General features: G+C 41.4%; 1 protein-coding gene across 2 annotated transcripts in view; it reads right to left on the reverse strand.

Moving 5' to 3' along the window:
* Window positions 1-26398, reverse strand: part of EMCN (endomucin) — a 51211-nt gene extending 24813 nt beyond the window's left edge. Inside the window, exons 1-5 of one of the 2 annotated variants that reach the window (XM_057380692.1) lie at window positions 26203-26398; window positions 11156-11209; window positions 9523-9624; window positions 9046-9150; window positions 2163-2285 (exon numbers count right to left, since the gene is read on the reverse strand). In XM_057380692.1, the coding sequence (XP_057236675.1) occupies window positions 2163-2285; window positions 9046-9150; window positions 9523-9624; window positions 11156-11209; window positions 26203-26263 (445 nt within the window). In that variant the 5' untranslated portion in view covers window positions 26264-26398. Of the gene's footprint in view, window positions 1-2162; window positions 2286-9045; window positions 9151-9522; window positions 9625-11155; window positions 11213-26202 lie in introns of both variants that reach the window. The other variant, XM_057380691.1, reaches the window with a different exon arrangement.
* Window positions 26399-27121: the final 723 nt, after the last annotated feature.

Below are 27121 nucleotides of genomic sequence, written 5' to 3' on the forward strand. Positions count from 1 at the left end.
GGAAAGTTTCGCCAAAATGGTATTTTTTAAAAAATGGAAAATGGTCTCAAAACGAAACATATTTAGCCAGCTGAATTATTTTGGTTGGGCATACCAAATAGAAATGTTCTGGTTTGGATCCATTTCAYGTTAATTTGTTTTCCTCTGAGCTCCCACACAGAAGCTGTGGCTCAGGTACCTTCAGCTTGCAAATTATGTTATTCCCCATGGGCTGCAGCCGTGGCACATGCCAACCTCTGCTCCAGTGAACAAAAGGCATCCAGCCCCTCAATAAGGCCCTGAGTGCAAAATTCTGGAGACCCAGGAATAAATAATCTAATGGCAGTGAGAGAGGTGGCATTTCCTCTACTCAGCACAGGATGAAATTACCAGCTTCACACTTGCATTGCCTTAAAGTTATTAGGGTGCAGCACACTGCTTCCCCTGGCCCTGAGCAATTGCAGATAGGAGRAGAAATCCATTTAGAAGGGACCAARACAATTTTTCTTAAAACCTTTAACATACAGAGACTAAGGGAGCAAGGGTGGTCTAAGACATAASCATTTGGGATAAGCTTAACAAATCAGGGTGAGTGAGGGGATTTTTTTGCATATACAGGCTTCAAGAAAGAAGCAAGGAGGTGGTGCTRTGAGGAGACAGGAAAGGTGATAGTGTGGAAATCCTGGTGTGGTTTGAAATGTCAGTTTTATGGGARCTCAGAGCTCTGGCTATGCCAATGATATCTAAACTGACTGCCCCTGGATAGATGGGTTCTTTCTGTCTCAGCCAGGCAATTACAGCTCTGGCATCTTGGGAAGTCTCTGAGCTCAGAAAGATTTATAGGTTTTACAGCAAAGTGAGCTGAGTAGGATGATGACTTTTGCAAACAGACCCCAGGAAGGTTGTAAAACTTTCTTGACAAATTTGAAAYGTAAAATGTAGTTGAACAAACATTGTAATGGTAATTCAATACAGACAGATATGCATTACAATTTAATTTTAACCTGGAGAATTTCCCTGAGAGAGAGACCTTTTAATTAAAACTATTTTCATTTACTGTTTTCTTGCAGTACACCAAYAGTGAGGTTTCCATAATATTACTGCATTTGCCAAAAGACAGGAAACCTAACAGGAATGTCAAGTAACCACAGGACACAGTGTATGTCTTATGGGGAATGGGCTTATTGAAATAATTGCAAAGAATTCTCTCTGAATCAGTGGCCTTGAGCTGACTTTTACTTCCTTAAAATGCTTRTAATCTTTTTGCATGCTTCTAAGCATTTCAATGCCTACTGAGCACATGATATTGCTCCACTTTTACATCCAATACTACCCTTTATGAGGAAAAAATCACAGTACACACTCATGCTTATCTCCCAAAAACAGAATCCACGGGTTGTAAAAAGAGTCTTGTATCCCTTGGGGGATGTTAAACATTAATAATAATGATACGGATATGCAAACAAAGAGAAGTGTCCTTGTTGGATTTACACACATGTAGCTAACAGTAAGTACCAAATGAAGTGAAGGCCCAGGAAACCTTGATAAAACCTGAATAAGTGATTCTTCAAAACCTACCAGAGTTAAGCCAGCTAGAAGCGTAATAAATGATCATTCATATAACCTGGCCTCTGCATTCACCACGGTGTTTCTTAGTAAATACATACACCAAAACCCACCCAGAAAAACAAGAAAACTAGACTGGAGTTTAGAGGAATTAATGTATTTTTGACCTTGCATACCACCATGTTGTACTTCGAACATCGTTTAATTGGTGATATGCATTACATTTCTCTCCAGATTTATTCACAACTGCAAAAATTACAGCTGTTTTYTCCTTTGTCTCCTCTGCCTTGCAGCCAGAGAATTTATCTTGGTGACCTCCTGTGACAGTCAATGCTACACAATGACCTCACACAGCATATGTGAAGATTGCTATTGTCACTCACAATTTATATTYTCCCGTAATGACACCACATATCTCAACTGAATGCCTGGAACTTCACCCATCACTCAACACAACTTCAGAGCTAGGTGACATGGACACAGWGTACCTTGCATGAATAAGGAGATGACGTCCTCATTCCAGAACAGTGCACAACAAATGCAGAAAAGACTCAAAATTATTAGCATCCTTTTAGCTTCTTGGATGGAGAAAGCAAATGTATATGTTCAAGACTTACCTGAAGTTCCAGAGACAGAAGTGTTTCTTTCTGGAGAGACTGTAGACAGAAAAGATGATCCCACAGTAGGTGAAGCCTCCAAACTCTCATTTTGTGCCAATTGTGTTCCACTTGCTTGTGTGGCTGGAAACAAGACAGATGTTCAGGTAAGAGGAACCTGTATGAGCATTGTCTTAGACCCTGGACCATCCCTCAGACAAAYKCTCYRACCATCATAGAACAGACTAAAGGTWAGAAAGCACYACAGCTTCTGSGAGCTGCCTGTCRAGGAACAAACCATCCCTGTGGAATTGTTACTACTGGCATAGCTAAGGCATCTTCAAAGCACGTTGTAGCAAGAGAAACAGCCTCATATCTGTGCCAGAACACAGCCCATAGTTCTGAACTGGGAGCATAAAACAGACAGTCGTGCACCAAGAGAAACATGAGCAGAAGAGAGAAACTTGATTTACTGCCCTCTGTGTTTTCCTTAATTTAAAAATCAATCAATCAACCAGTCTTCAGATACAACTGTCATATAATGTGMTACTGCATAAAGTTTAAGGGATTGCAATTAAGCAAAGAGTTAATTATTTCATTCTGTGCTGTTAAGGCCTAGGAAATAATGTATCWGTGAAAATTGGTGTATGAAAAACAAATTGTCTTATTTCTGCTCTCACTCAGTCAAAAGATGACCAAGGCTATTGTGTCACAAGATTTGCAGCCAAAGGTGAGGCCAAGACACTGGTGCAGGGCATGACCTGAGCCCAAGGAATTGAAGGTCACTGAATGATGAGAAATAATTTAAGCTATTTCAGCATTGTCCATAATTCCTACATCTATAGTCAGCATAACAACAGGCAAGACAGTACCTACTGAATAAAACATGGAGGTGCCCAAGAGTAACCTTWTACTTCCTTCCTCATATAAATCAGAGAGGCAGCCAAGCTGTAAACTGTTTTCAGTGCCTCTTTACGTGAATTTCAAACACTGAAACTAAAACAACYTAAAGACATGTTTTAGTCAGAGAGCAACATCACACATGTGCAATGTGTAAATCTTGAGGAATGCTTCATCATACACTTTATCTAGAAAATGATTACCAGCTTTGCCCCTCAAAGAACCCAAAGCTCCCTATTCTACCAGCACACACCTTTAACTTGGCCCTTCCCTTCCCCTATTGTTATATAAGTGGTTTACCTTGGAAAGGCAAGTTTCAAAAATCAGTGAGCTAAGAAAGAGCAGGCTGAAGCCACTGAAGTCAGGGGATTCGTATAACTTTGGAAACTGAGAGAAGCTGGGCAGCCAGAGATGGTATCTTTCAAGGYTGAGACATGAAAATTATGCAAAACAAGCTTAAGTGTCTAAAACTTTCATTTGGATTCTGGTGATGAGATGCAGAATTTTATGCCAGCCTTCTTCAGGAAGTTCAGCATTGCACCCCTTCAATAAGCAGGTCTAAACTGCAGTAGAGGTGAGTGTAAAAAGACCCTCTACCTCCTTTTTTACTGTGGTATAGTGCAAGGATCTGAGAGCTTTAATAATTCCTGCATTCTCTTCATGGAAACTTCAAATGAATTTTTAAAAGAAAACTTTTTCTACATTTGATTCTTATTGTGGTGGCTTTAGACTCAAATRTTATATGTTGAATTTTAATTTGAGATCAATTTTTAAAAAAAGGAAGAAAACCCCAAATGCTTCCCTCTCCCTATAAGATGCACAGGGCTCAYAACAGCAACAGCAACCATCTCGTGGCTCCCTTGTCATAGGTTAGCAAAGGATTGCATGGGAAAATGAAAAGCAAATCAGAATAACAGTGAGCCTCCATGCGCAGAGACATTCAAACACAAATCTGCTTTGTGAACACTGCAAAACAATCAGGTGTGTGGGAGAGAGGAGGAGGGAGGCAATCAGTTGCCCTGTAACCCCACAGAGGGCTGCTTTCCCATGGGGATCACTCGTTCCTATCAGTCCTGGCAGCAGCCCAGCCYCGGGTGCTCCTCTCGTGTTTGGGAGCTGTGAGAACAGATTGTTCTCAGGAACACAGTCCCCTGGATATGCCTTGGCAGGGGATYGGGAGGGGAGGGATGATGGCATTTCCATTTTATTTCTTTTTAAAATTCAGCCTGGGTGAGATCCTTCCAGTGACCCAGGCAGAAACAGGTATGACTTATACCTTTACCTGGGGCTTGGCGTGAATCCTGTTGCATTCATTTCGTCAGACTGCAGAACTCAGTGCTCCCTGTGTGGAGGGGTGAAGTAGATGTGCTACAGGGCAAAAATCTGTGTGCCAGTTTTCACCACTTCCAAGACGAAAACCGCAGCCTGGCGGGGAGGGTCYCCTTAATTCCACTGCAAAATTAAATCCTAGCAACCCAATTCTCTGCTGACTTGTGGCTTTGAAGCAGCTTTTAAGCAGCATCCGAGCCTCACGCCTAATACCCAGCACAGGCTCYACCACCGACACATTTAGCAGATGAGACAGCTCCTGCACCAAAAGCCTGTGGGACTCACGGATTCCGCGGCAGCACCGACAGCCTGCTAGAAACCTTCCTTTTGGGAAAATCGCGTAGCTGATGTCAGTGCGAGCTCTAAGTGGGTGTCGGCGGCAGGATGGCCGTGCTGGGCGCGGTGACAGTGCCGCCATCCCCGCGACACATCGCTGCAGTCATTGATCACATCCCGCATCCCTCCTGCTGCCGGGGAGCGCTGCCTTGCAGCACAGCTCAGAGCACACGGGCTGCTGCTAATGCTGCAAAAAAGAGCTCGCATCATCGCTTCATGGGGCTGTTGTCAACAGCTGATAATGAATAAAAATGGTAAAGCAGTATAGAGTGTAAAATAGCTGTCCACAAGGGGATGATTGCCGCAGCGGCAGAACTCTCTGGTGATGATGCAGCTCTCCCCGCTGATATTTTGATGAGATAAATGACAGTGTGTTAACACGCATTTGGCAAAGGGATAATCAACAACAGGGAACCTGAAGCTGCTCTGCAAAGCTGCTGTCTGAGCTTCAGGAATTTCCTTACTCTCTGTGCTCTGAAAACCCTTCATTTTCTTTAACCAGCTGAAATTCGACACATATCCTCACTTGATCTTAGCATGGTTTTCTACTTAACCTACTTATAATCCACAAATATTTTGGCATTTCCTGACAGTACTTTAATTTTTCTTTACAGTAACCTGTTACCTAACTAGTTTTGACATTGTGAGATGCTTTAAGCAACCCACAAATACTCTGCATATACTCTGTGCACTGCAAAGAATATTGACATTTWTATGTGTGTTAAAACCTTTCYTGACCAATAAATGAATCAAGGAAACACTTTTAAGGGRGGAAAATGAACTCCACCCAAAGCATGTTAAAATACCAGCACAAAAGCTTTGTTAGATGGAAGACTAAAGCTTTTCCCTTRAGCTCRTATTTTTAGCATTAACAYACATATAGGCCTTGCCCCCATRATCAGGAGCCTGAAAAGCCATTTGYATYAATGAGTGCATGAAAGCACTGSTTGAAAAATCAYATTGTAGCAATCCCAAAGAYKATTTTGCCCATTCAGAGGAATGAAAATTGGCTAAGGAGGTAACCACACAGATCTGTTTTAATGTTTACATGCTTAGTTGATCGCATCTGCTGTCTGCAGCTTTACATTTTCCRGTAAGTAAAAACCCAAAGTATTTWAAAATACATATTTTAAAACTTCTTTCTGCATAAAATGTCTCATCAGCCAGCTATAYTCTGTGTTTACCTATAACAGGAAAATGGAACAATATCTGTTAGTATAACGATTTTCTATAGTGTAACTGAAGTAAAACTTCCTTTTTAACTACTAGCAGTTTGAAAAAAAGAGAAAAATTACATCCTCCATTCTTTCCCTTTCTCACTTTTTAATATTTAATATACCATTGCACCATAATGCATCATCATCCAGGAGAATGGCATGAGATAACTCAGAAACCAACAGTCAAAAACCARCTCTTTGTAATTTAGCACCTTGAGTACTGACCTTGCACAAAATGCTTGCTCCATATCCAAGGGAGGAAGAACAGAAATTTTTGTTGTGTTTCATTTCTGATTCTCTTTAATCACTTCAAGTGTCCCAGGATATGAAATCCTGATTGCAGATGCAATTTTCTGTGGTGTGACACTGTATAAATTCTTGTTGTAGGGCCTGAACTGCACAAATAAGGTCACTGACTAAATGTGAACTTTTGGTTTTGATGCCTTATATTGATAAATAAGAAGGCTAAGGAGATGAATCTAATGTTAGCTTCTAATATAATAAACAGGAGAGATTGTACTTGTGGCCTGTAGAGAAAAAGAATGCCCAAGTCTTCCAAAAAAAAAAAAAAAAAAGACGCTTGCATGATTTCAGTGTATGGAGCACTGGGGGCTTTTTCTGAATCTGTAATAAAAGGTGACAGCAGCCACAGAAATTGCAGCAGAGACAGGAAGCCCTGTCAAATCTTGGTTGTGTGAATGCAATCATTTGCTGAAGCTCTTAGCAGGGATTGAAGCAGAGGAAGGGATGACTTCCATTACAAAACAAGAGGTATCTGCTTTTTATTAAAAATCAGGGCAGTAAAAGTAGGTTTTGAAGTGTCATAAAGGCACCACCAATTTCTGCCTCAGTTTCATACAGCCAGTGCAAAAAGGGGGAGAAATGAGTGCTAGTGAAAAAGAGACAGTAGCCAGTTTTCTTCTCCTGACTATTTGGAGAGCAGGAGTGTTGCTTTGCCTGCTCTGGATTCAGGGAGTGCAGCTGCCCCAGCCCGGAGCTGCTGCTGGGGATGCCGGCAGGGGCTGGGAGGATTCGGGGAAGCCAGGGACACCCTGTTGTGTCCACGAGTGGAGTGGAGCCGCAGGGATGGCTGTAGCCAGCAGCAGGATGGTGGCAGAGGGGTYTGAGAGCTTTCTGCAAGGCTGGTCACACACAGAGCCCCTGTGCCACACCCTGTCCCAACACCAACTCCTTGTGCCCCAGCCCAGACCTTTGTGCCGAAGCAAAGGCTATGACTTCCTTGAAATGTAGATCAGAATTTTGTCTTAAAACCCCACTGGAACTGGTTTTCACGTACACATATTATTTACAAGCATTTATTTTGCATTAAAAGATGATACAAATTAATTTAATGCAGGGCATTTCCATTATCCTGCACACACTGTCCCAGTTTTCCTTCTACAAAAGGGATTGAGCAGCAGCTTTTAGGTTATTTTACCAAGCATTTTTTTTTTAATCACAAATTTTGTTTTTTAGGGAACGGGGCTTAGCTTGAATGGGTAGTTTTAAAACCAAATCACAACACAAGCTGCTAGAGACTGAACTCTTGCTGGTGGGGAAAGAATGCAAGAAGAATGAAAAGGAAGGTGAAAGTTTCTTGCACAGGCCCATGACTCCTGCAGCACCAGGGTACCCCCAGCACCAGTTTTTCAGAGCAGAGCAGTGGCTGGAGCTAAGCTGCACTGGCAGGCATGCCTGTCCTCATTAGCTTCCCTTCCCCTGCCAGCAGCTCTACCTGTCACCAAGGTTTAGTTCCAGGTGGCTGTGCTGCTCCAGTAGCCGCCAGCCAGGAACCTCTGCCAGACTGAAAGGATCGGGAATCGCATCCGTAAYGCCACATGCCATGCCACAGGCTCCTGACAGGACTGCAGTGTCACAAATGCAAGCTTTAAGAGATTCTTTGGGGCCTTTTGGTACCACTGAGCAGTGCATTRCTCTGTATGTGCTCTGTGACTCAATGACACTGGCATTCGAAAGCCAAGCCAAAACCCCAAAGATTTTGGGCTGACAATCAGACCMCTCCTTACRAAAGGCAGRGTGGGAAAGCTGCATCAGTAGAAGRTGAAACACAGCGTGAAAGGGGAATAGTTCTCCAGGCAGCTTAGCAGGCTTGGGTCCATGAGGGGTGGCTTTAAAGAAAAATTAGCACAAAGAAGCATGCAGACTGCTTTGCAGGAGACCTTTTTTAGGCAAGTAAGCCAAGGAAAGAGAAGTCACATTCTAATAATTTGTCACAGTTCAGTAAGCTGTAAACATCAATTCTGAGAGCATTGGTGCACCACTGACTGCTGAGGTAAATAACTGGAGTATTTATTTTTAATTTTTTAGTTAATTAAATATAAAATTGGAGTGTTTCAAAGCTCTGGTTCATCAAAAGACTGGCGTAAATATTTACTGTACACATCACAGACAAACAAGGGAGACTGAATTTCATCTTATGTTCACCGAGTTCCTTTTGGATGTTATTATACTTTTGAAAATTAACCCAACTACTTGCTGRGTATGTGGTTTGATTTTTTGTTTGGTTGGGTTTTTGTGGTTTTGTTTTGTTCTTGTTTGTTTTTGYGGGTTTTTTTTCATTATTATTTTTTTCTGAAATCCAATCTGATATTCCAAGCCATCACATATGTTATTGCAAAGATTTGTGGGAAAYAGAAGTATTTCCTTAGATTGATACAGAGTAATTAGTGCCACCTCTCTTTCACTGCTATGACTCACAATAATATRTATTAACCGTAATTAACCATATATAAAAATAAGAAACAAAAGGGTGTTGTTCTGACACCATTCTGATTGACTAAACACTTACTGAAAAAAAAAAAACCCAAACAAAGAAGAAAGTAAAAAATTAAAACCCTTCCAAATATGTCTCTCCCAATTACAGGGAGATTAAAATCCAGTGTAATGGCTTCAGATCATCTCCATTACAAATTAAAGGTGTAATATTCTTTGCAGAAGATTTTAGGGCAAGATTCATTGAAGATACATAATAAGGTAGGATGAATAGCTCTGCTYCCCTAAACCACCAAACTACTCTTTTTGACCACCTCTTACTGTTTTGCAGTTTTACAGAAATGTAGTACCGAACAAATCAGAAATGGCTCAATGAAATTATCACTTACTGATTGTTGTGCTGAAATTCCTATTTGCTGCTGAAGTCACCACTGGTTGCTGTGCTGTACCTTGTGTTGTTTCCGTTGTGGCACTTGTGGAGGGGGACGTTGGGTCTAACATGGGAAAGACATTCAATTTATTTCCTCAATTTTGTGAATACACATAGGAACACACACAAAACACACCTGCTGCCCTGCTTGCAGCCTAATTTTAAATTATCAGAAGGATATTTAATTTAAATTGAAGGTCAGCAGGAGCAGGGTCCCTTTCACTGCAGAGAAAGTCGYTCCCTAATCCATAGGTGGATCATCTCACTGAAGCCAAGCCTTTAAGCCTGACCAGCAGGAAGCTCCTGCACACACCTGCAAAGTTTCACCAAAGAGTTCACTATCTGTAAAACAAATTCCCAAACCAAGAGGCATTGCTGCCTTGTTTCCTAAATGACCACTGGAACAGCATCAATTAACTCAGAGATTTTCACTTACTCGTTGTGATGGTTTCATTTGCAGTGCTGACTGCAGCTGTTGTCTGCACTGACACTTGCAATGTTGTTGTTGGTGAAGTTGTTGTACTCACAGGTTCTGTTACTGCAAGAAAGGCATTCACATCATTATTGATTTATTTTATCATGCCTAAACAAACATCTCATTCCTCTAGCTTTATCCTCTTACCAAGGCAGTGAATTTCTGTTTAAAGGCTGGCCCTTGCAGAGCTTTATTACTTTACCCACACATTTTGAAAGACTATTCCAAGGGCATATGGCTGGTCTCAGAGGGGAGGTTTGGCATGTAAACAACCTTCAAGCTGCCTGCTGAAGGGTAGCAGCTGTACCTTCCAGCCAGCGCCTCCAGGAAAGGCACACAATGTTTGGGGGTTATACAGAGGTGCTTGGCGTGGCTTCCAAGGGAAGAAGTGAGAAAAAAGAAGCCTGGTGTGCATGGATGGGCTCACTGTGCTGCTGGACTGCCCCTCTGACTGACCAGCACTTTGCTGCATTGCTGTTTAGCAGGAGGGGGAGGTGTAAAATCTCCAGAAATAAGATTGAGTGACACACGGGAACACAGCTTATGGATCACAGGTAAAGAGCTGAAGGGGAAGAGACTCCACTATTCTTTGGGCAACTTTTCCCTCTTCCTGCTGCTTGTCCACCTCAAGCCATGTTCGACTCTTCTTCATTGGCCAGCCTTATAAGACACTCTTCCTCTGCACCCAGATTTCTGGGGAMAAAGGAGAACCCAGCAGGCCTTCCTCTTTGGACAAGAATAAACCTTAAGACATTGTGGATGATATGAATAGTATTCTTCAGTAAATTATATTGCTTGGGGTGAACTTGGTGCTCTTTGTAAGGTCAYTCCTACTTCTCTCCTCAAGGGGAGTGAGACTTGGAGGCTAAGGGAAGGGAAAAGGGCCCCTACAGGCAGCAGGGATCCCTTCCCAGCCACTGCTGCTATGGAGAGATGAGAGCAGAGCTGCCCAAACATCACTGAGGMAATAGCAAGGTTTAGATCACCTTGTGGTGCTGTGCATGGATGGCACATTGCAGGCTCATTAGTATCCCTAGTTATCAAAAATACAATTCTGTGTCCATGTTTTCTTCTCTCACATGTGTAACTTACTAAATGCATCACTCTTCAGTATCTAAAGACTAATAAAGGAGTTCACAGGAATGAAATGTAGTCAATATTGATTTTTCATACGTTATCATTGCAAAGCTGCACAATAAAGAGAACTGAAGGTGACAATCGAAGATGTAAACCAGAATCACAGACAACATCCGGAGCAGATCTTTTCTCTGTAAAATCTTCTTGAACTGTGGGTCTTTGGTATGTTATTAATCTCCTATTTCACTTGAACCAGTCCTTGAAAGTTCAGGAGCTCAAGGCACCTTTCGCTTCTGAAACGAAATCTTAGCCTGCTCAAATTAACTTTCTCTTAGTAAGATACTTCAATTTTTTTCTTTGCAACAGAGTGTCATAAGAAACTCAGGGAAATGAGTTGCTCTACAATCAGCCTGTATGAAATAATTCCCCTGATTTCTCCCAGAAGCTGGAAAAGCTGAAAACTAGAAAAACAACAGGAGCTTCAGAGCACCAGATAACAGTGAATYGGAACTCTTACCAGCTTTTGGTGTTACTGCAGTAGTGGTTGCATTGACAGCAGAGGCTGGAATGTCTTCTGAAAGAAACATAAAAATAATCACATTCATTCTGCACATTCCAGATCTATTTAACACTACACAGTCATATTAGCAGAGAGCAGCAAGGACCTCCCTGGAAAATCAAGTTCAGAAGCATAYTAGCAGAAGCAACCAAATCATATAACTCTGCTTCCAACATTTTYAAGCTGTATCCTAAATGTCTTCATTTTGCCCTGAACTGCTGTAATGGGGAGCATCTGCTGCTGCCTCCCACTTTGGACTGCATGTTGCTTTCCCACTGGTGTATCTCAGTCTAGTTGGGATTGGGGGGAAAATGGAGCCAATTAAAGATTTTTTTGCTATCTCCTCTTCTCCTTGAGTACAAMCACAGCTGCTCTGAGTCTTCAGGGTGGAGGATTAACTGAAATACCTGCCCACAGAAGGAAGCACCCATTCTCCTTCTTGAAGTTACAAAATTGTACTAGCTCCCCAACTAATACAGGCAMTTCAGGAGGGCTTTTCAGCATCACCCTGATCCTTATGTACAGGAARAAGAGAATTCACAAAATATGGTTTGAGAAGCACCACATTGATTAGTGACTGACTTTCCCCATTGTCCTCAATGCAGTGCTCCAGCTATTGGGATTTTACTGCAGTAAATGATTTAAAATGTCATGCTAGTCCGTGGCTCTTCAATACTACAAAACAAACCATCCAAAAAAGAAATTTCAACAAACAAAAAGTAAAATATTTTTTGTCTCTTCTTACTGTGCTAAAAGGTTGTAACAGCATAACTCAACAAGTGTTTTGGCTTCAAACAAGATTTTCAATCTTATTTCTCAGGTGTTCATATCTTTCTACTRAAAGAGTTTAGGGGGTGTTGAAGGGGGTGAAAAAGCTACGCTGACTAAGAAACAGCCATTTCTCGACCATTTTAGACTGCTGTTAGACAAATATGGGTACATTTGTGGAGGAATAGATCAACTCTGTAGCTGAATGGGAGAGGAAAATGGCAGAGGATAATCTCCTAGTGCTGTCAGGTTTGAAGCGTGACATCCTGTCAGGCTGCATTAGCATGCTGTAATACAGACATTCTAAACTGAGTCAGGACAGCATGTCAGTATTCTTGTGTGACTCCATTCATGGTAATATCTGCTGGCATTCTCTCTTTTTTTGGCTACAGGGCAGAACAGTCAGTTTTGTTCCCTTTGCTMAGCGTGCTGCTCTCCGATTAACATTTCACGAGCATCACCCGAGGCCGRCAAGAGCCACAGACCTAACCTGGAAAAAAATAATGCATAATACAATTGCAGGGGCCCTGCAGAAACATATTAAAGACTAATCAGATGAGCCCTTACAATTCCTCTTCCAGCAGTGTGTCATCAGCCCTCTTGGCACCTGCATGTTTCTAAAGTGTCTCAGCCCCTTCCCAGTGAGCCCCACTTTCTTGGCCATCTTTTCTAGGTGTGCTGTTGCCTTCATAATGCCTTGTCATAGCACATGCTGGCCCACTTTGGCATGGGCATATCCTATATAAAATTGAATGTGTTCCCCATGGGCCTGCTGCCATTCCAGYTTTGCTGCCCAGAACACGTGGACACAGCTATACCATGCACTGACTCGTGCACACTGCATTTAAAATCCAGGTTTTCTTGCCATTTACTTACCCAGTCACAGTAATGCTTCATAGCCCACTMTGGTAATACTKGGAAAACAAATTTTATCCCAAGAGYCCTAAAGGCAATCTCRTYTCCCTRAACAGCAAGCATTTTCCCATCTCTTCATTCTGATTATGTGCTGCTGACAAAGCTCCTGTAATCCCCCTCACCACAAGGCCACAGCACTGGAACAGAATGTTTTTTCAACAGTGCCTACATTTCATATGGTTTTGTTTTAACATRTCTCAGTAGCTACCATGTCTGTAACTCCAGCTAAATGTACTAGCTAGCCAATTAGCTTGTTCCCAAACTCACTCTTCCCAAAACTCTTCCTCTAACTCAGCATGACTTTGTAGAAAGCTCACTGCAGTTCTTAGATTATTCATCCTTTAAATGTGTTCCATTTAACAACCATGTTGATCGGCCAAGGCCAAAACTTAAAAAAAAAAAGTGAATATAAGTCACAGTTCTATTATGACTCACTATTTGTTGATTTTATCACAGGTTAGAGATGAACTAAGGTAAATTCAATTAACAGAGCACAATAGAGTTTTATGAATTAACTGTTTTCTTAAAATGGTGACTAATTGAGTATACTTTAAAAATGCTTAAAACTTGACAAGATTGTGGGGGGGAAATTGATTGATTAAAAAATTGATAGAACTGATGGCTTATTATGCTCTTATTTGCAATTATAAATAGTAACTAAGGTGAATCCTATGGGGGGATAAAAGCAAGAGATCAAAAATGATTGAGAATCGAATTTTCACCCAATTAGAGACTGCTGATAGACAAAGAGATGGACAGAAATCTTGATTTTTCTGCTCATGTCAGGTTGGCTGCAGCCTCAGATGACACTAAACTAAGTAAAGTTAGTATTGCATGTGTTTTAGCAAATTTGAATGMAGTAGTCCCTTTGATTTGAGAACACCTTGATGTACTCTGATATAGGAGTAGCCAAAATCTACTCAGCAATTGCTCCTGCACAGAAACCACTGCCATTTGCTGTGTTTGCTGGCAATAAACTCAACTAAAAGAGCACAGGTGACCTGTGATACAGCACCCTTGTGTCTGGAGAACACACATGGAGCTAAAAGGCTCTCAGACACAACCTTGGGCTAAGTAAACGGGAGGATGGTGGTGGTGGTAAAATCCAAAAAGAAAAAAACAACAACAAAAAAAAATGTCTTAAAGCAGCTAATAAGGTAAGAAGAAATCCAAACTGGAAGAAACAACAGGAGAGGAAGAAGAGAAGGGAAGGGCAGGAAGGCCTAGAGACAGTAAGACAGTCAGGGTGGCAGGAAAAGATAAGAAATTAAGAAGAGATCCAAGAACATGTGACACATGGCCACAAGACCAACTGAACAGAGAGTAACTGTTGTGGTTTAGGTTTTTTTGAGTTTTTGACCATGTTCMCAGAATTTCCATTTATTGTCTTTTCTAGCTTGGATTTAAATGGTATATTTGTTCTAAAATGAAAGCAAGAGTACATTCATTGGTCTTCAAATTTCAAAATGGCTGAACTGAAACAATGAACTCACTTTCTTCTTTTAAATTCAGAAGGAGTCCCTGAATTTAGACAGGGCTGACCAATGGCCACAGTTAGCTTGAAACTGCAGCTTTTGATGTAGGCTTCCATCTCTAAGACCTGAGCTTGGGGTTCTCATAACTTTTTATCTCTCTCTCATTATTTTTACCTTTACACCAGAAAAACAAACAGGTCTTGACCTTGTGTTAATTAGGTGCCTGTTATTGCTATACTTAGGACAGAAATACACTTTGCCAGATCCCGTCCCATTAACCAGTCTTTGCACACTGTTCCCCTGTGCTGAGAGSAAAACCATGTCTTAGGCACTGCTCAAATCCCACTCAAGCCTTCCAAACAGAACTGAAGTGTACCTGAGTACATCAGTTTAGGGATCAAACTTAAGGTTCAATTCCTGATGTAGAATTGGACTTTCTACATAGGCTTTCTGCCTGGTGAGGTTTAGCATTTGGGTGCTCTTGGCTTTTCCTCCTGAGCAATGTGCTGTAGTGGTCCAGACTGCACTTCCAGCCTAGGGAAGTGCTACAGTGCTCAGGAAACCCAGGCTCAGCTTCCTGCACAGYTTCAGGGTAAAATTCTGCCCAGACTCATATAAAGATGCTTTATGGTAGCTGCCTCTGATGGTTATGGCTGGCTTGTAAGGCCGTGGTGCTGGACAGTTCTCCAAGGATCTCCCTGATTTCCTGCATGCCACACTGCAGCACTGCTAGCATGAACTGTGTGTCAGCTTGTCAGTTTACAGCTCTCCCAGGTGTATCATCACAAATAAGATAAATGGCTATGAGCATGGAGCAGAGACTACTCACAGAATGGGTAAGGCTGGAAGCAACCTGGGCTCATCTGGTCCAGCCTCCCTGTATTCATAGGTTAGTCACTGGATGGCTAAAACCCACTAACTTATACCATGCAAATTATTTAGAAAACTAGCAAGCACTGAAAAAAAAAATCTTAAAGGAAGCACAGATGCTTCCAGATCACAAAAACTTTCATTTGAGATATACTGAAAGAAGAGGTTTAAATGCAATTTTAAGAGTGTTGTTTGAAACCATCAGCTCCTTCTTTGCTATTCGAAGATCACAAATAAAAAATCTATTAATGAAACACTCTAGAAATAAATTTTAAAGAAAATCTCTCCCCCCCCCAATAGTTTGTTCTGAAAGAATTAATTTTATAGAAGTAATACTGCTCATAGTGCATTTAATCCTTAAGGACTCGTACTTAAGATTTTTCGTCTATAGTCATATAAACTAGATTTTAAATGGGAATCAAGGTTCTGATGTAGTTCTGTGAATGGCTGAAGCTGATAACAGCGTGCAGAGAAGTATATTAAATTAAACAAAGCCCTTTGCAAACTTCATGGATTTGAAGCAAACTCAAAAAATCCCCACAACCTTCATGTCTTTGTATTTATTGAGTATGTAAAGCAATGCACAGAATGTGGCRTGCCTCACAKGCACTCAGATGTGTCTGCAACAGGWCCTGCACACAACTGCTCAGGCTGTCACAGCACTCAGTGAAAGGAAATCTGTGACCCCAGGAGCCATGCTGGGTCACTGCCACTTCACCGTCATCAAAAGTCAGAATTGCAAAGCGTTTTTCAGTCTGGTCTCACAATGGTTTTGCACAGCTGCAGAAGTTCTTAACACAGCCTCCTGCAACATAAGCCATTTTCCACCTCAGGATTTCTCTGCTGTGAATGTCTTGCACTGGCAACTGGAAGGACAATGCAGCCCTGAGCCAGGTTACAGTGGCCATGTTTAGGGTGAATATCTGTGAGGTGTATTTAGGTACCACAGGCAATGTTAAAAGCCATAAGGAAGGGAGAAAGGCCATATCCTTTGCTGCCTGATGCCAACCAGCTGGAAGCCTGTGAGTCCTGCTGCCTGGGGAGGTGGGAAACCACCTCCCATTTRCCAAGCTGTTACCTTCCTTTCAGTCATGAGTCTCTTTAGCAACAAACCAAAAACATACTAYACAAATCCTACACGTAGAGATCTTACATTTAAGTTTGGGTTCCTACTTCTTCACGGTAGCTGCTGGTTCTTGTTTGCAGGCTGAGACAGCCTGCTGCAAAAGAGTGGGAGAAACTCATAGGCATGAGCATAGGGGGAGACACAAAGGCAGGAAGAGGAATCTCCWGGGCCAGAAACACATAACACTCTCACTGCAAAAGGCAAAAGCACCTGAAAACAGGTGAAAGAGATGGACATTAGGGAAGGGAGAGAATAGATGAAAAGCCCCGTAGCTGGAAAAGGAGACGGAACAGGGCTCCTCCTGCATGGCACAGGAATGGGCAGTAGCAACTGGGGCAATGTGGGATTTGGGTTTTGCAGAGGAAACATAAACTGGGTGGGCTGGAGGCAGCTGGCAGCAAGTGCAGAGGGGAGGAAGGAAAGGGAGGTAGCTGCCGCAATTTCTCCAGCAGGGAACAGGGCGAAGGCAGGAAATGCAGCTTCGGTGCCAGCACTGCCCCAGAGCTCCTCCTGCTCAGCCAGGCGTGTGGCCAGCATGGCCCAACACTGAGCACGAACAGGGAGCTGCTGGGAATTACCAATCCCCGGGCAAGCGGCGCTGCTTCCACAAAGCATCCAGCAAGGAGCTCCTGCACAGGAGCTGGGGCACACAGAAATATTGACAAGGCATCTGCCAAGGACCAGCCTCAGCCAGCGTGGCTGGAGGTTGTCGAGGGCTCCCCTCCTCAAAATATTAATGAGGAGTGTTGGGTGAGGGCCCCCATGTTACTGAGTATTTGAAACAACCCAAGCACTGCATGATTCACCTCTCTGCATGTGTGGACATAGAAATCTGGGCACTTAACTAGCCAGGTTGATGGGGGTTTTTATTGCCTCAGAAGAAATGMAAACTCCCTATCAAAGGCTTTTAATCACAGTGTGCCTTCTGCTCACGTGAAGCCTGGTGGATATCTCTATTACTGTGTTCTACAGAGGGATGAGTACATTGTTTGCACTCCATAAAACAATAAATATGCTCAGCATGCTCATCAGCACCCCAGCCTGCCTTGAATGAAGGTTCCAAGCGCTACGCTTCTCTTTATTTAAACCTGTTAAARCTATTTAATAGGTTTTAATTAAGTCCTTTAAAGCTATTTAAACCAGCAGATTGCCACCCTTTGATTGTGATATATTTTTTTGTGCATGTGAAAGATAAAAGGTAGGAGTTTCTAAACACCATATTATTAAAAAAATGAACTGGCACCCCCCTCACCCTTGTGTTAGTCACACTAAATAAATTTGAAAAAATGTCCTCAGTGAGTGCAATTTTATATAGAAAGCTTTATACCTATTGTGCATTGCTGAGCAGAACAACAAAAGAAATAAAGGGGAAGCCTTTCCCTTGCAGAGGAAGGAGTAAGACTGTTGGTGCAAGTCATCCCCACCCAGAAGACAGAGAGAAAACTGTGTCCTCCTCTGGGTAATGCTTACAATGCTTTTTCCTTACCATGCCATTTGCAAGCCTATTTTTGTTTGCCATGAAAGAGCACGTTTGGGTAGGGCAGATAAGATACGGGCAGATACGGAAGCTGAGCCCCAGTCAGTCAGCAGCTCTCCCCTGCAATGGGCTGCAGAAGTTAGGAGAGTCACATAGTTCTGCTCTATATTTGTGATCCAAGTGCATCTCCAGCAGCATGACCAATTGTRTAATTCAGGAAGGGGTCACTGCGGTGTCTGCTATGATGTATTTATTTTTAGAACATCCGGGATCAGCCCAGACACCCATTTCAGCCACACCCACCCACGCCAGTCTTGCTGCTGACAAAGCTCTGAAAGCCTCTGGAACATCAAAAAGCAGTTCCTGTCAGAAAACTCTGTGGAAACACTGTAAATTGCTTCTATAATTAATGTAATTCCATGCTCAGTGGTCCATTGAGACTCTCTTCATCTTTTCCACACTGCCTTGAACAAAGGTTAAATGGTACAGARTACCCCAAAGGGAAGGCCCCAAATGGGCTTTGCAAGCCCTGAGAGGAGCACAATCTCACTGGAGTTACTTTATATGCAAGGAGGAAGGGTACACTTTGAAAATATCTCATTTCTTTCATTGGCATATACAGCTGATGAGGACCTCTGTCTCTGAGGATTTTACCAAGCTGATACAATACCCATGTTATTCTGAATTTCTACCAATCTGATACAACTGCTAAGAGCAGATGCAAWGCTGAAACTCTTTTCTTACGAGCTTTACGTTACAAAATATTCCCATTAAAAAAAACAAAGCTGTTATCACAAAGGGCACTTGAAACAGAGTGTCAGCACAGAGGACTTACCCTATCAAAGAGCAGTGGGAACTGCTGCATTAGCCACGCTGGCTCCCACTCTGAAAAACAGCTTCCTAGAGGAACAGATTGGCCCACAGTCAGAATGCTCAGGCTTGTCAAAATCCCAGCTCCCAGTCAGTGAACTGGGAAGTCATGGTGAGCTGGGAGCTGATCATGTCATGCTGGTGAACAGCATTCCTCATGCTTTCATTGGCAATTAGAGAAATTTTATCCCCTGCAACAATTACGACTGTTACAAGTGTGAATAAGCTGTTCCACTCCTACACAAAACTCTCTGCTCTTCTTCAACCTTTTCTCCCATGAATGACCAATCCCCACTTTCCATTTAGCATCTGGAAACAGCATTTTCTGCCAGATCTTGGGAATGTAAGGTGAAAGCAATTAGGGAAGAAGCAGACAGAGCACTATAAGAAAGTGTCACTAAGCCAGTAAGATAGATTGTGCACTGTTTCACCTAAATTCAAGAGCATTAAGACATGCCAGCCACATGACTCCATTAGCACAGGGAATGGCTTGCAAAAGTAATGGAATCCTCTGGAGCCATTTGAACTAGTCAGGATAAAATGTGCAAAGAACCAAAAAACCATCATGCACTGGGAAAGTTTTTTTTTGCCTAATATGTGTGCTGTGCCCTTCCCTCGCTATCATCAGCACATCTCAGGGACTGAGCTGTTTGGCACAGATCTCCAGTAAGTTTCTTCATTTGTTGCATGCTGGAAACTAGTGAGTTGTTGTAAGCACACCCATTTAAAAAATATATTTGCTGTCTTCTGAATCACAGCAAATATATTAACACACTTATATACAAGAACTCTTAAAGAAAAAACCCTCCTAAAGGGAACCTACAGTTGTTCTGCTGGAAGAGCCTTTCTGGGCAGCCAGCCTTTGGTGTAGCTACAGTTTCCAAGGGTTATGTGACTTGAGTCAAAACAGACTAACACTCCMCAGGATGTCCAGAAAGCTCCATATTTCAAAGAATTCATAGTTTTCAGAAAAAGGTTTCAACAGCCCTGTGTAAGAATGTGTAACCACGATGGAACTGCCACTGGTCCCAAACACTTCCTTCCCAAATACACCATGGACTTCTGACTTTATGACCATCTGTAGAAGTAAAGGGCAAATGAGATTTGACAACTCGTCAGGAGTTTCAGAGCATCTATAATTCCCAGGTAAAGAAAACACCAACATCTTTGCTTTTGTGGACCTTGGAATGGCCATGGAAGCATTAGCTACATATTGTGTCAAAAGCTGCCCTTCTCTACTGGACATGAGACAAGGAATTTGGTTGGAAAGGATTTGAATTWCACATTTCTTTGCAGAGTAATCCTCACCTATTTTTGCCATTTTTTTTCTAACAGTGTATGGTGATATTTTTCTTCTATAACCTTTGAATGAGTTTGCAAATGCCTATATTTACATCTTCTATATCACTGTGATATATAACCCATGCTGAGATGAAGAGGAGTATTTCATCTGCCTAGGAAAGATTATTTCAGACTGTCCTGACATTGGGATGGATAGCATCCATGTACTAATGTTTAGAAGGTTATCAACACTGTATTTCAAATAAAATCTTAGACTCAATGCTGAGCATTAGAAAAAGTAGGAAAACTAGTAAAAAATTAAGGAGTATATGGAGTTCTGATAATTAATTACCACTTCAGGTAATTAATATGCAATGGAAACGTATCTCATCAAATAAGTATTTTACAGAGGAAAATAACACAAATTGGCCAGGAAGGTTTGTGAATGTCCTGGTACATTTTTCCTCARATCAACTAAAATCCAAAGCTTTTGCCATTCTTATCAATTGTTGTCTCAATAGCCAAATTTCTCAAAYCCAAAACCAACATTAATCTCCTGCTAAAGATTATGAAAGAAGAAATCTGCAGGAAGCATAAACATCTCATTAATATAATCATACTCATTGATTTAACCCTAGAGTTTCAATTACACTGACACTCCTCAAACTAGGTAYCACACTGAGAAATCACGCCATTAAGACAAACTGAACGTGTTGTTTAGAATGATTACTGATCTTGTAGAAATCTTAAACAAGGCTGGTGTAGTGCTCCCATCCCAGAAAAACACATAATTTTGTTAGAGTGATAAGACAAAACAGAATGGTTAAAGCAGATGAATGTTTGTGGTGTAAAATTATGTGCCACTCGCTCTGTGGTTTCAGAAACCTGAGATGCATTGCTATCTACAACATGAATCTAACACCCAGGAGCATGTTACTGCCATTGAAAAAAAAAATAAAAAAAGAAATAAAAAGGAAAAAAGAAAAATATTCAGAATTATAAAACTACTGTACTGATAAACAAGATAGAATTTGCACTTGTACCAAAGGTAAGCATCCATTTTCCATAKAGAAGCAGTCAGAAAATCCTTGTGCTGGTTCTAGTTTGAAACACAACCTTTGGAGCATCAGCTAGTTAGCCTGGCCTGAAAGGGGTTGTTGTCTACTCTGCTGAGAAAAAAAGTATTTTGAAATTAATTTGGACCCTTCTAGATAAGCCTTTCGTACATGTGTGGGTGGCAGCAGAGGGCTTCCTGCCCCCTTTCTACAACACCCCAGCAGATCATACTTGCTAAATTTTATTCCAAGTCGTTTTATCAGCAAGTGTTCAACAGCTCAGGCTTCTTGCATGGGGAGGCAGGGCCAGAAGGCACAGGGTGGTGATAACATCACATTAAATTGTGTCAAACCCCTTTTCCTATTGCAGGTAGGCCTGGCTGATACCCCATGCCACTGTTAAGGCATCCAAGGATTCATCTTCACAAGGGAATTGCCAAAGTATCTCTACCTGGTATCTTGGCTGCTTGAACAATGACAGTGCCTTGCATGGCAGGACACGGTGCAGTTCATGGTTTTGACCCTTCTGTTTACATTTTAATAGAAAAACYTGTATTTAGACGGCTTGTTGAAAAGTACATGTTTGTCTTCTAACGGAATCAGGTCTTCAATTCTTTACTTGTATTTGGAAATGATACCTTCTACGCACAAATCCCACTTTGTCTCTCTGTTTACAGAACTGCAAAATGAACYCATTAAAGAGTCTTCCTCAACATGTTGCAGCAAAAAATACAAACACCACCACCCTCTCCCCCCTTCATAAAAGTYGTAAATAAAAATGATTGCTTTCCATAAGATTTTACTGTCTTTACATGTTGAACTTAGTCTGGCTACCGAATATTATCAGTCAAAAGTACCCCCTTCCATAGGTTAAGAGTTTCTTAAAGATTATTTTTCATTTGTACTTTTGCAGTACAAATTACAGCACAAAAAAATAAAAAAGTTCAAGTACTTTTGCAGGTTTTTCCACACAGGATTCAGATGTATAAACAATTTGAGTCCAAATTCAAGGTACTTTCCTATTTAGGAAAAGAAACCCCAAAAAACCATACCAAAACAAACCTCAGCAGATCCTTTTTCCTAATTTACACAGTAGTAAAGGTTAATAAGAACTCTAGGTTTCAATATAGATAAAAAGAGTCAGCTAAAGGAAAGAGAAAATGTTCTGGAAAATTTTCGGAAGAGAAAACCCTTTTTTTAGGCACGTTATATGGCATTATGTATTCCCAGGTTTGGAGCTGAATGCTGTAGGCAACTTGCCCTTCATATTCTGTTTCCATTTATTTTGGCTGTAAATCATAATCAAGCAGGTATCAAGCCATCTGCTTCTATCCTCAGTAAGTGCAGTAAATTTGCTTTCAGGTTTGGGGATACAACATGCAGTTTTCTTCTGTCCAGAAATAAATACACCTATAAAATCCGTTAGGCAAAAACTGGCCCAATATGCAAAAGATCTGATAAATAAAAGGAATGTGGCAGCAAAAAAAAAAAAGAACAAAAAAAAATCTGTAGAGGAATAAAAATTCAATATTCGATTAAAGGCTGTGATAAGCTCCAGCACTATAATTTGATTTTTGACAAAGCTAGTCTTGGCAAACTGCTAGCAACAGCAAAAGAACCAAATAAACTTCTTTTTTCACAACAAGCAAATTCTCAAGACATGCCAAGTTTTGGCTCAAGCAAGTAAAAAAGGTGTAAGAAAGTCTTATCTAAAGCCTATTCACAGACTATTCACAATTTCTCAAATTTTCAGAAATGAGAAAATGTTCCTATTGTGACAGTCTGTGCCTTCCTGGTTGTCCAGAGAACAAACATGAATAATAACCCAGAGTGAGTGGACACCATTCTCAAAAGCTTTGATTGCTCAAAACAGTATTTACTTTTAAAAATTAATTTTTAAAAGACTTGAGGGCTGGTGAGCTGGGAGCACAGAAGATGSAGAAGGAAAAGACTATCCRTCTCCTCGAGYTTAAATCGACAAGAGCAGAGCTCAGACAGCTGCAAATGTTTGTAATCACTACAGGAACCATGGCTTAGTGGAACTTTTTTCARGCTATCAGCCTGGGAGTCAGGATTAATCAACTGTGTTGTAGGCTTGGGATGCTACACAGTCTCCCCTTAATGAGGAAGGGGCCTGGGAAATAYGTGTTTTAAGGCTGATCCACAGTGAAATGGAACAGGTCCAAATTACTTCAGGGGCATTTGGACCAAACTCTCAATGCCAAGATTTGTTCCTACCTTTCAAAGAAAGGAAAACACCCTTGTTTTATTGTAGTGCCATCAATTTTGACAGAGCACTCGGATAAAGCTGCTTCTAGCTGTCAACAGGGGCCAGCAATGGGGCATTAATAACACACCCCTGGACACGTTCAACACCAGATGACACATTCCAGCTCCTCAYGCACACAGAYYGGTGCCAGGAGGAGCACAACCCACTCCTCTCTGCCATCCTTTCTGCAAAAAGCCAGCCTGGGTGCCTGAGGGAGAAGATGCAGTAGTGAACTCCCAGCACTTTGGGGAGGACACAGGCTGCTGCCACAGCCATGCCCTGGTACCAGACCAAGGTTCAGGAAGATGATGCAGCATCTGAGCACTCACGTTATGAGCATGTGCCAYGGCTTCTCCTCTCATTTTTAGAGGAACAAACTTCACCTTTACACATTTCAAAGGTAATTACATCCTAATGTAGACTCAAAAGCATTTATATTAGATTACTATAATTTAACATTGTATTTTTTGACACATTCCAGTGCTGTCTGTTCAAAGCTGGAAATGCTATGAACCAACCCAGAAAGCATTTTTATCTGAGCTACATTTTGAAACAGGTAAAAATAAAGGGTAGTATGCCAGGAGGACACAATCACCTTGAGAGAAGCATGAAGGAACTTCTGTTTTAAGCATGTCATTCAACTCTCAAAGTGTTGAGAAAAGTCTAGATAGGAGGGATGAGTTGTCAGGAGGCTATCAGCCTCCTCATCTGTACATAACTGAGCCTCTAGTAAGGTGCTGACAGAGAGCAGACTCCTCCAAAAAATTAGGGCCTTTTGAGGAGGAAAGATTCCAAGACAAATCAGAAAATTGCATAGAAAAGCGCTATGAGCATACAGCTGAAGACAAAACATGAAATTTGGAAGCACCATAGGAGAGCAGGTTTCTTCCTTACTAACCACAGTCGAAATGTCCAAGTCCACTTCTGCGTGATACACAAGAGATACACAGACAAGCACATGAAAATGTTGCAAGCCCACACATTTGTCTTTGTGAGCTCTGAAAGCAARCTACTCCAAAACGTGGGGGAGAAAGTATTAAAACCGTGAGGTGTGATTTGACCTTCTCTAAAGATTACTGATCATAATTTTAAAATACTAAAAACARCTGGAGAAAAGTCTTGTTGCTGTCTCCAATACTCAAAAGAGGGAGAATGAGCACAAGGGAGACTGGTGTGAGTCCCCTGACCATCAGTTCCCAGCTTCAGATTACAAGATTCTGCTGTTACAGCCCAAATGTCCAAAGCATTTTAGAGACCACAAATAGTGGAAATCCAAAGATTTTGGACCAGCTTTGCACAACAGGCAATAAAACCACTTCTGTTTTACAGCTTGATGCATAGGGTAGCCTGAAGGAAACTTGACCAGAGCATGTAACTTCCACAAGGCAGATAAAGACACATTCCAAATTTCCCAACAAATGTTCTTAATTTTCTAATGTGAATTTACCAGCAGAATTTCACCACCACATCTACCTTGCAATAAAGTGTTGAAAAATACTTTTACAGAGCCAAAATTGTTSAGAACAAATGTATCATACATAAAAAATGCTTATTCACTGTCATTGTTCTGCCATGTTTATATCATGCAGAGGAGGGAAAATCCTTTTTTTAAAGAAAGGATTGTACAAAATTAGTAGGATTCCTCCCACCTTTGCATGTTGCTTTCTGGTAAGCTATATGGACTGTTGTGTTAAATATGCTCTTTTTGATGCAACTCCACTTTGCTTTTCAGAAATTGTGAAATTAAAGCTTTGACAATGACAGGAAGGCTATTTTTACTAGGARTAGCAGACAGAGAATAAATAGTACTTCAGCACAGACTTTTGGGGTTTGTACTTRTTTAACATAATTTTAAAAGCAGTTCTTTTTGTGGCACAAGCTTATTTTTAACCTCCTTTATTGATCTGTTTTCCTAACAGCAGTGAGCCCAAGCAATAGCACAAGATACAACACAAAAGATTTCAACACATAACCTGAGCAAAAGTTGATCAGCTTCTTTAGATCAGTTAACCTAGCATTATCCAATTTTTAAGTTCTGGTTAATAGATCCTTTTSAAGCAATCTATAGACATTTGTGGAAGTTTTATCCTAGAGGGCCAGGAGATGAAAATACACATAAAAGGCATATTTTACTTCAAATGCATATTTTGACAAAGGTGATAATAGACTCTAGCCCCTGTTGTAGTTTCTCTCACCCTTTCAGGTTTTACTAGTTAATTCCATTTTAAAAGCATGATCTTTCAAGCTGAAGAATAAACTCAAAACATCAGTTCAGTGACCACCTGAACACCAAAAGTTTGATTAAATCTGTTTATTTAAGAATCATATCTAAAAGATATTGCATCCAGTAACTAATATCATGCCTAGGCTTGCACCCCTCATTATCTGACACTTGATAAATGCTGTGGATAAAAGCCCCCATATCTTTGGGGGCAAAACTAAGATCATTTCTGGGAGACATTCTTGGCCAGACTTTTTGCTGGCATAGTGCCATGGAAAAATCTATCAGGATGGATCTGATTTGCAAGATCAAAAATTGCCAAATCTTTCAGATATTTCAATTCCCCCCTTAAAGCCATCTTTACAAAAAAATGCTTTAATGCTTAGAAGAAACACAGAGTTAAAAACTTTTGTAAATATACCTCTGCTTTTAACTCCTCTCAAATTTAGTTGCTTCATGACATCTAGAAAGAAAGCTGTCACAAAAATACAATGGCAGGAAAGTTTTTCACAGAACACATATAACTCAACTGCCAGTTAGTACCTTCTCCTCCAACACACAGTCTTTCAATCACTGCAGTAGAAATGAAAAAAAGCACCCAGCGACTGACAGCTAAGCTTTTGTTCACAAATCACTCGAGAGATGTGAAAGTGTATCCAAAAAAGCCACAGAGCTTACCTCCTACAGTGCAAACACAGAGTACAGCAAGGAGAAAGAAGGCAGTTCCCAGGAGCTTCATGCTTGCTGGTAGTGGTGGTAGTGCTGYCAGCTCTCCCCTATGCAGCTGGGCAGGGAGTGCTTGCTCACTCTGAGGCAGGCCTTAATTACTCCATGGAAAAAGGTGTGTGGAGCCTGTGCCTGGTCACTGCCCATTCCTGCTTATTTTGGGGACTTTGATAAAGAACTGGAGGAAACACAACATACTCCCTCTGGGAGTTCAGCACAGAGGAGATTTATTGTTTCAGTCCTTACAGGAACTCCTTTTCTTTGGCAGTGAACCATGTTTTTGTTAATACACTATTTTGTTCTTCTTCAGTCATGAGGTCAGGAAGGTTTTTGAACAGAGGCAAATCTTTCCTTAGGATATGCTATACATCACCAGCTTTCACACTGTAGCTTGRGATACTTTTAAAGCAAACATTTGTGATCAACCAGCAAGCCCAGGTAATGGGAGATAGCACAGCCAGGAACAGAGAAGCAAAACAAGAAACAAGAGCCCTCATCTGGCTCTTTCTTGGGCTGTGTAGGGTGACCTTGGTGAAAATCACAGCTGCTTCATGTTAAAGGTAGAGAGGCTCCCTGAGAGAGCATCTGCCATCCTGCAACCAACAGGATGCAAGGGCCAGGAGAACAGGGAGAGGAAGTGACTCCAAAAAGGTGCCTCAGCAGGGAGAGGCTCTGGGCTGTGCAGTTGAAGTTGGGGGGTGGGCTTTTTCTTTACATGAAAATGGATCCTCTTTAAATTTGAAAAGTTGCCACCAGCCTTGACTGTGTCTGCTCCATTAACAATAGAAAAGTTTTTTTTATTCTTCTGTTTGGGTACTTGCTGTGCCATGGGATGGGAATGCAGCTGCCAAAGCTCTCTTCTCCTTAGGAT

Source organism: Malurus melanocephalus, unplaced genomic scaffold, assembly GCF_030028575.1.
Source record: "Malurus melanocephalus ecotype Western Australia unplaced genomic scaffold, MMel_1.1 scaffold_466, whole genome shotgun sequence".
Taxonomy (NCBI): Eukaryota; Metazoa; Chordata; class Aves; order Passeriformes; family Maluridae; genus Malurus; species Malurus melanocephalus.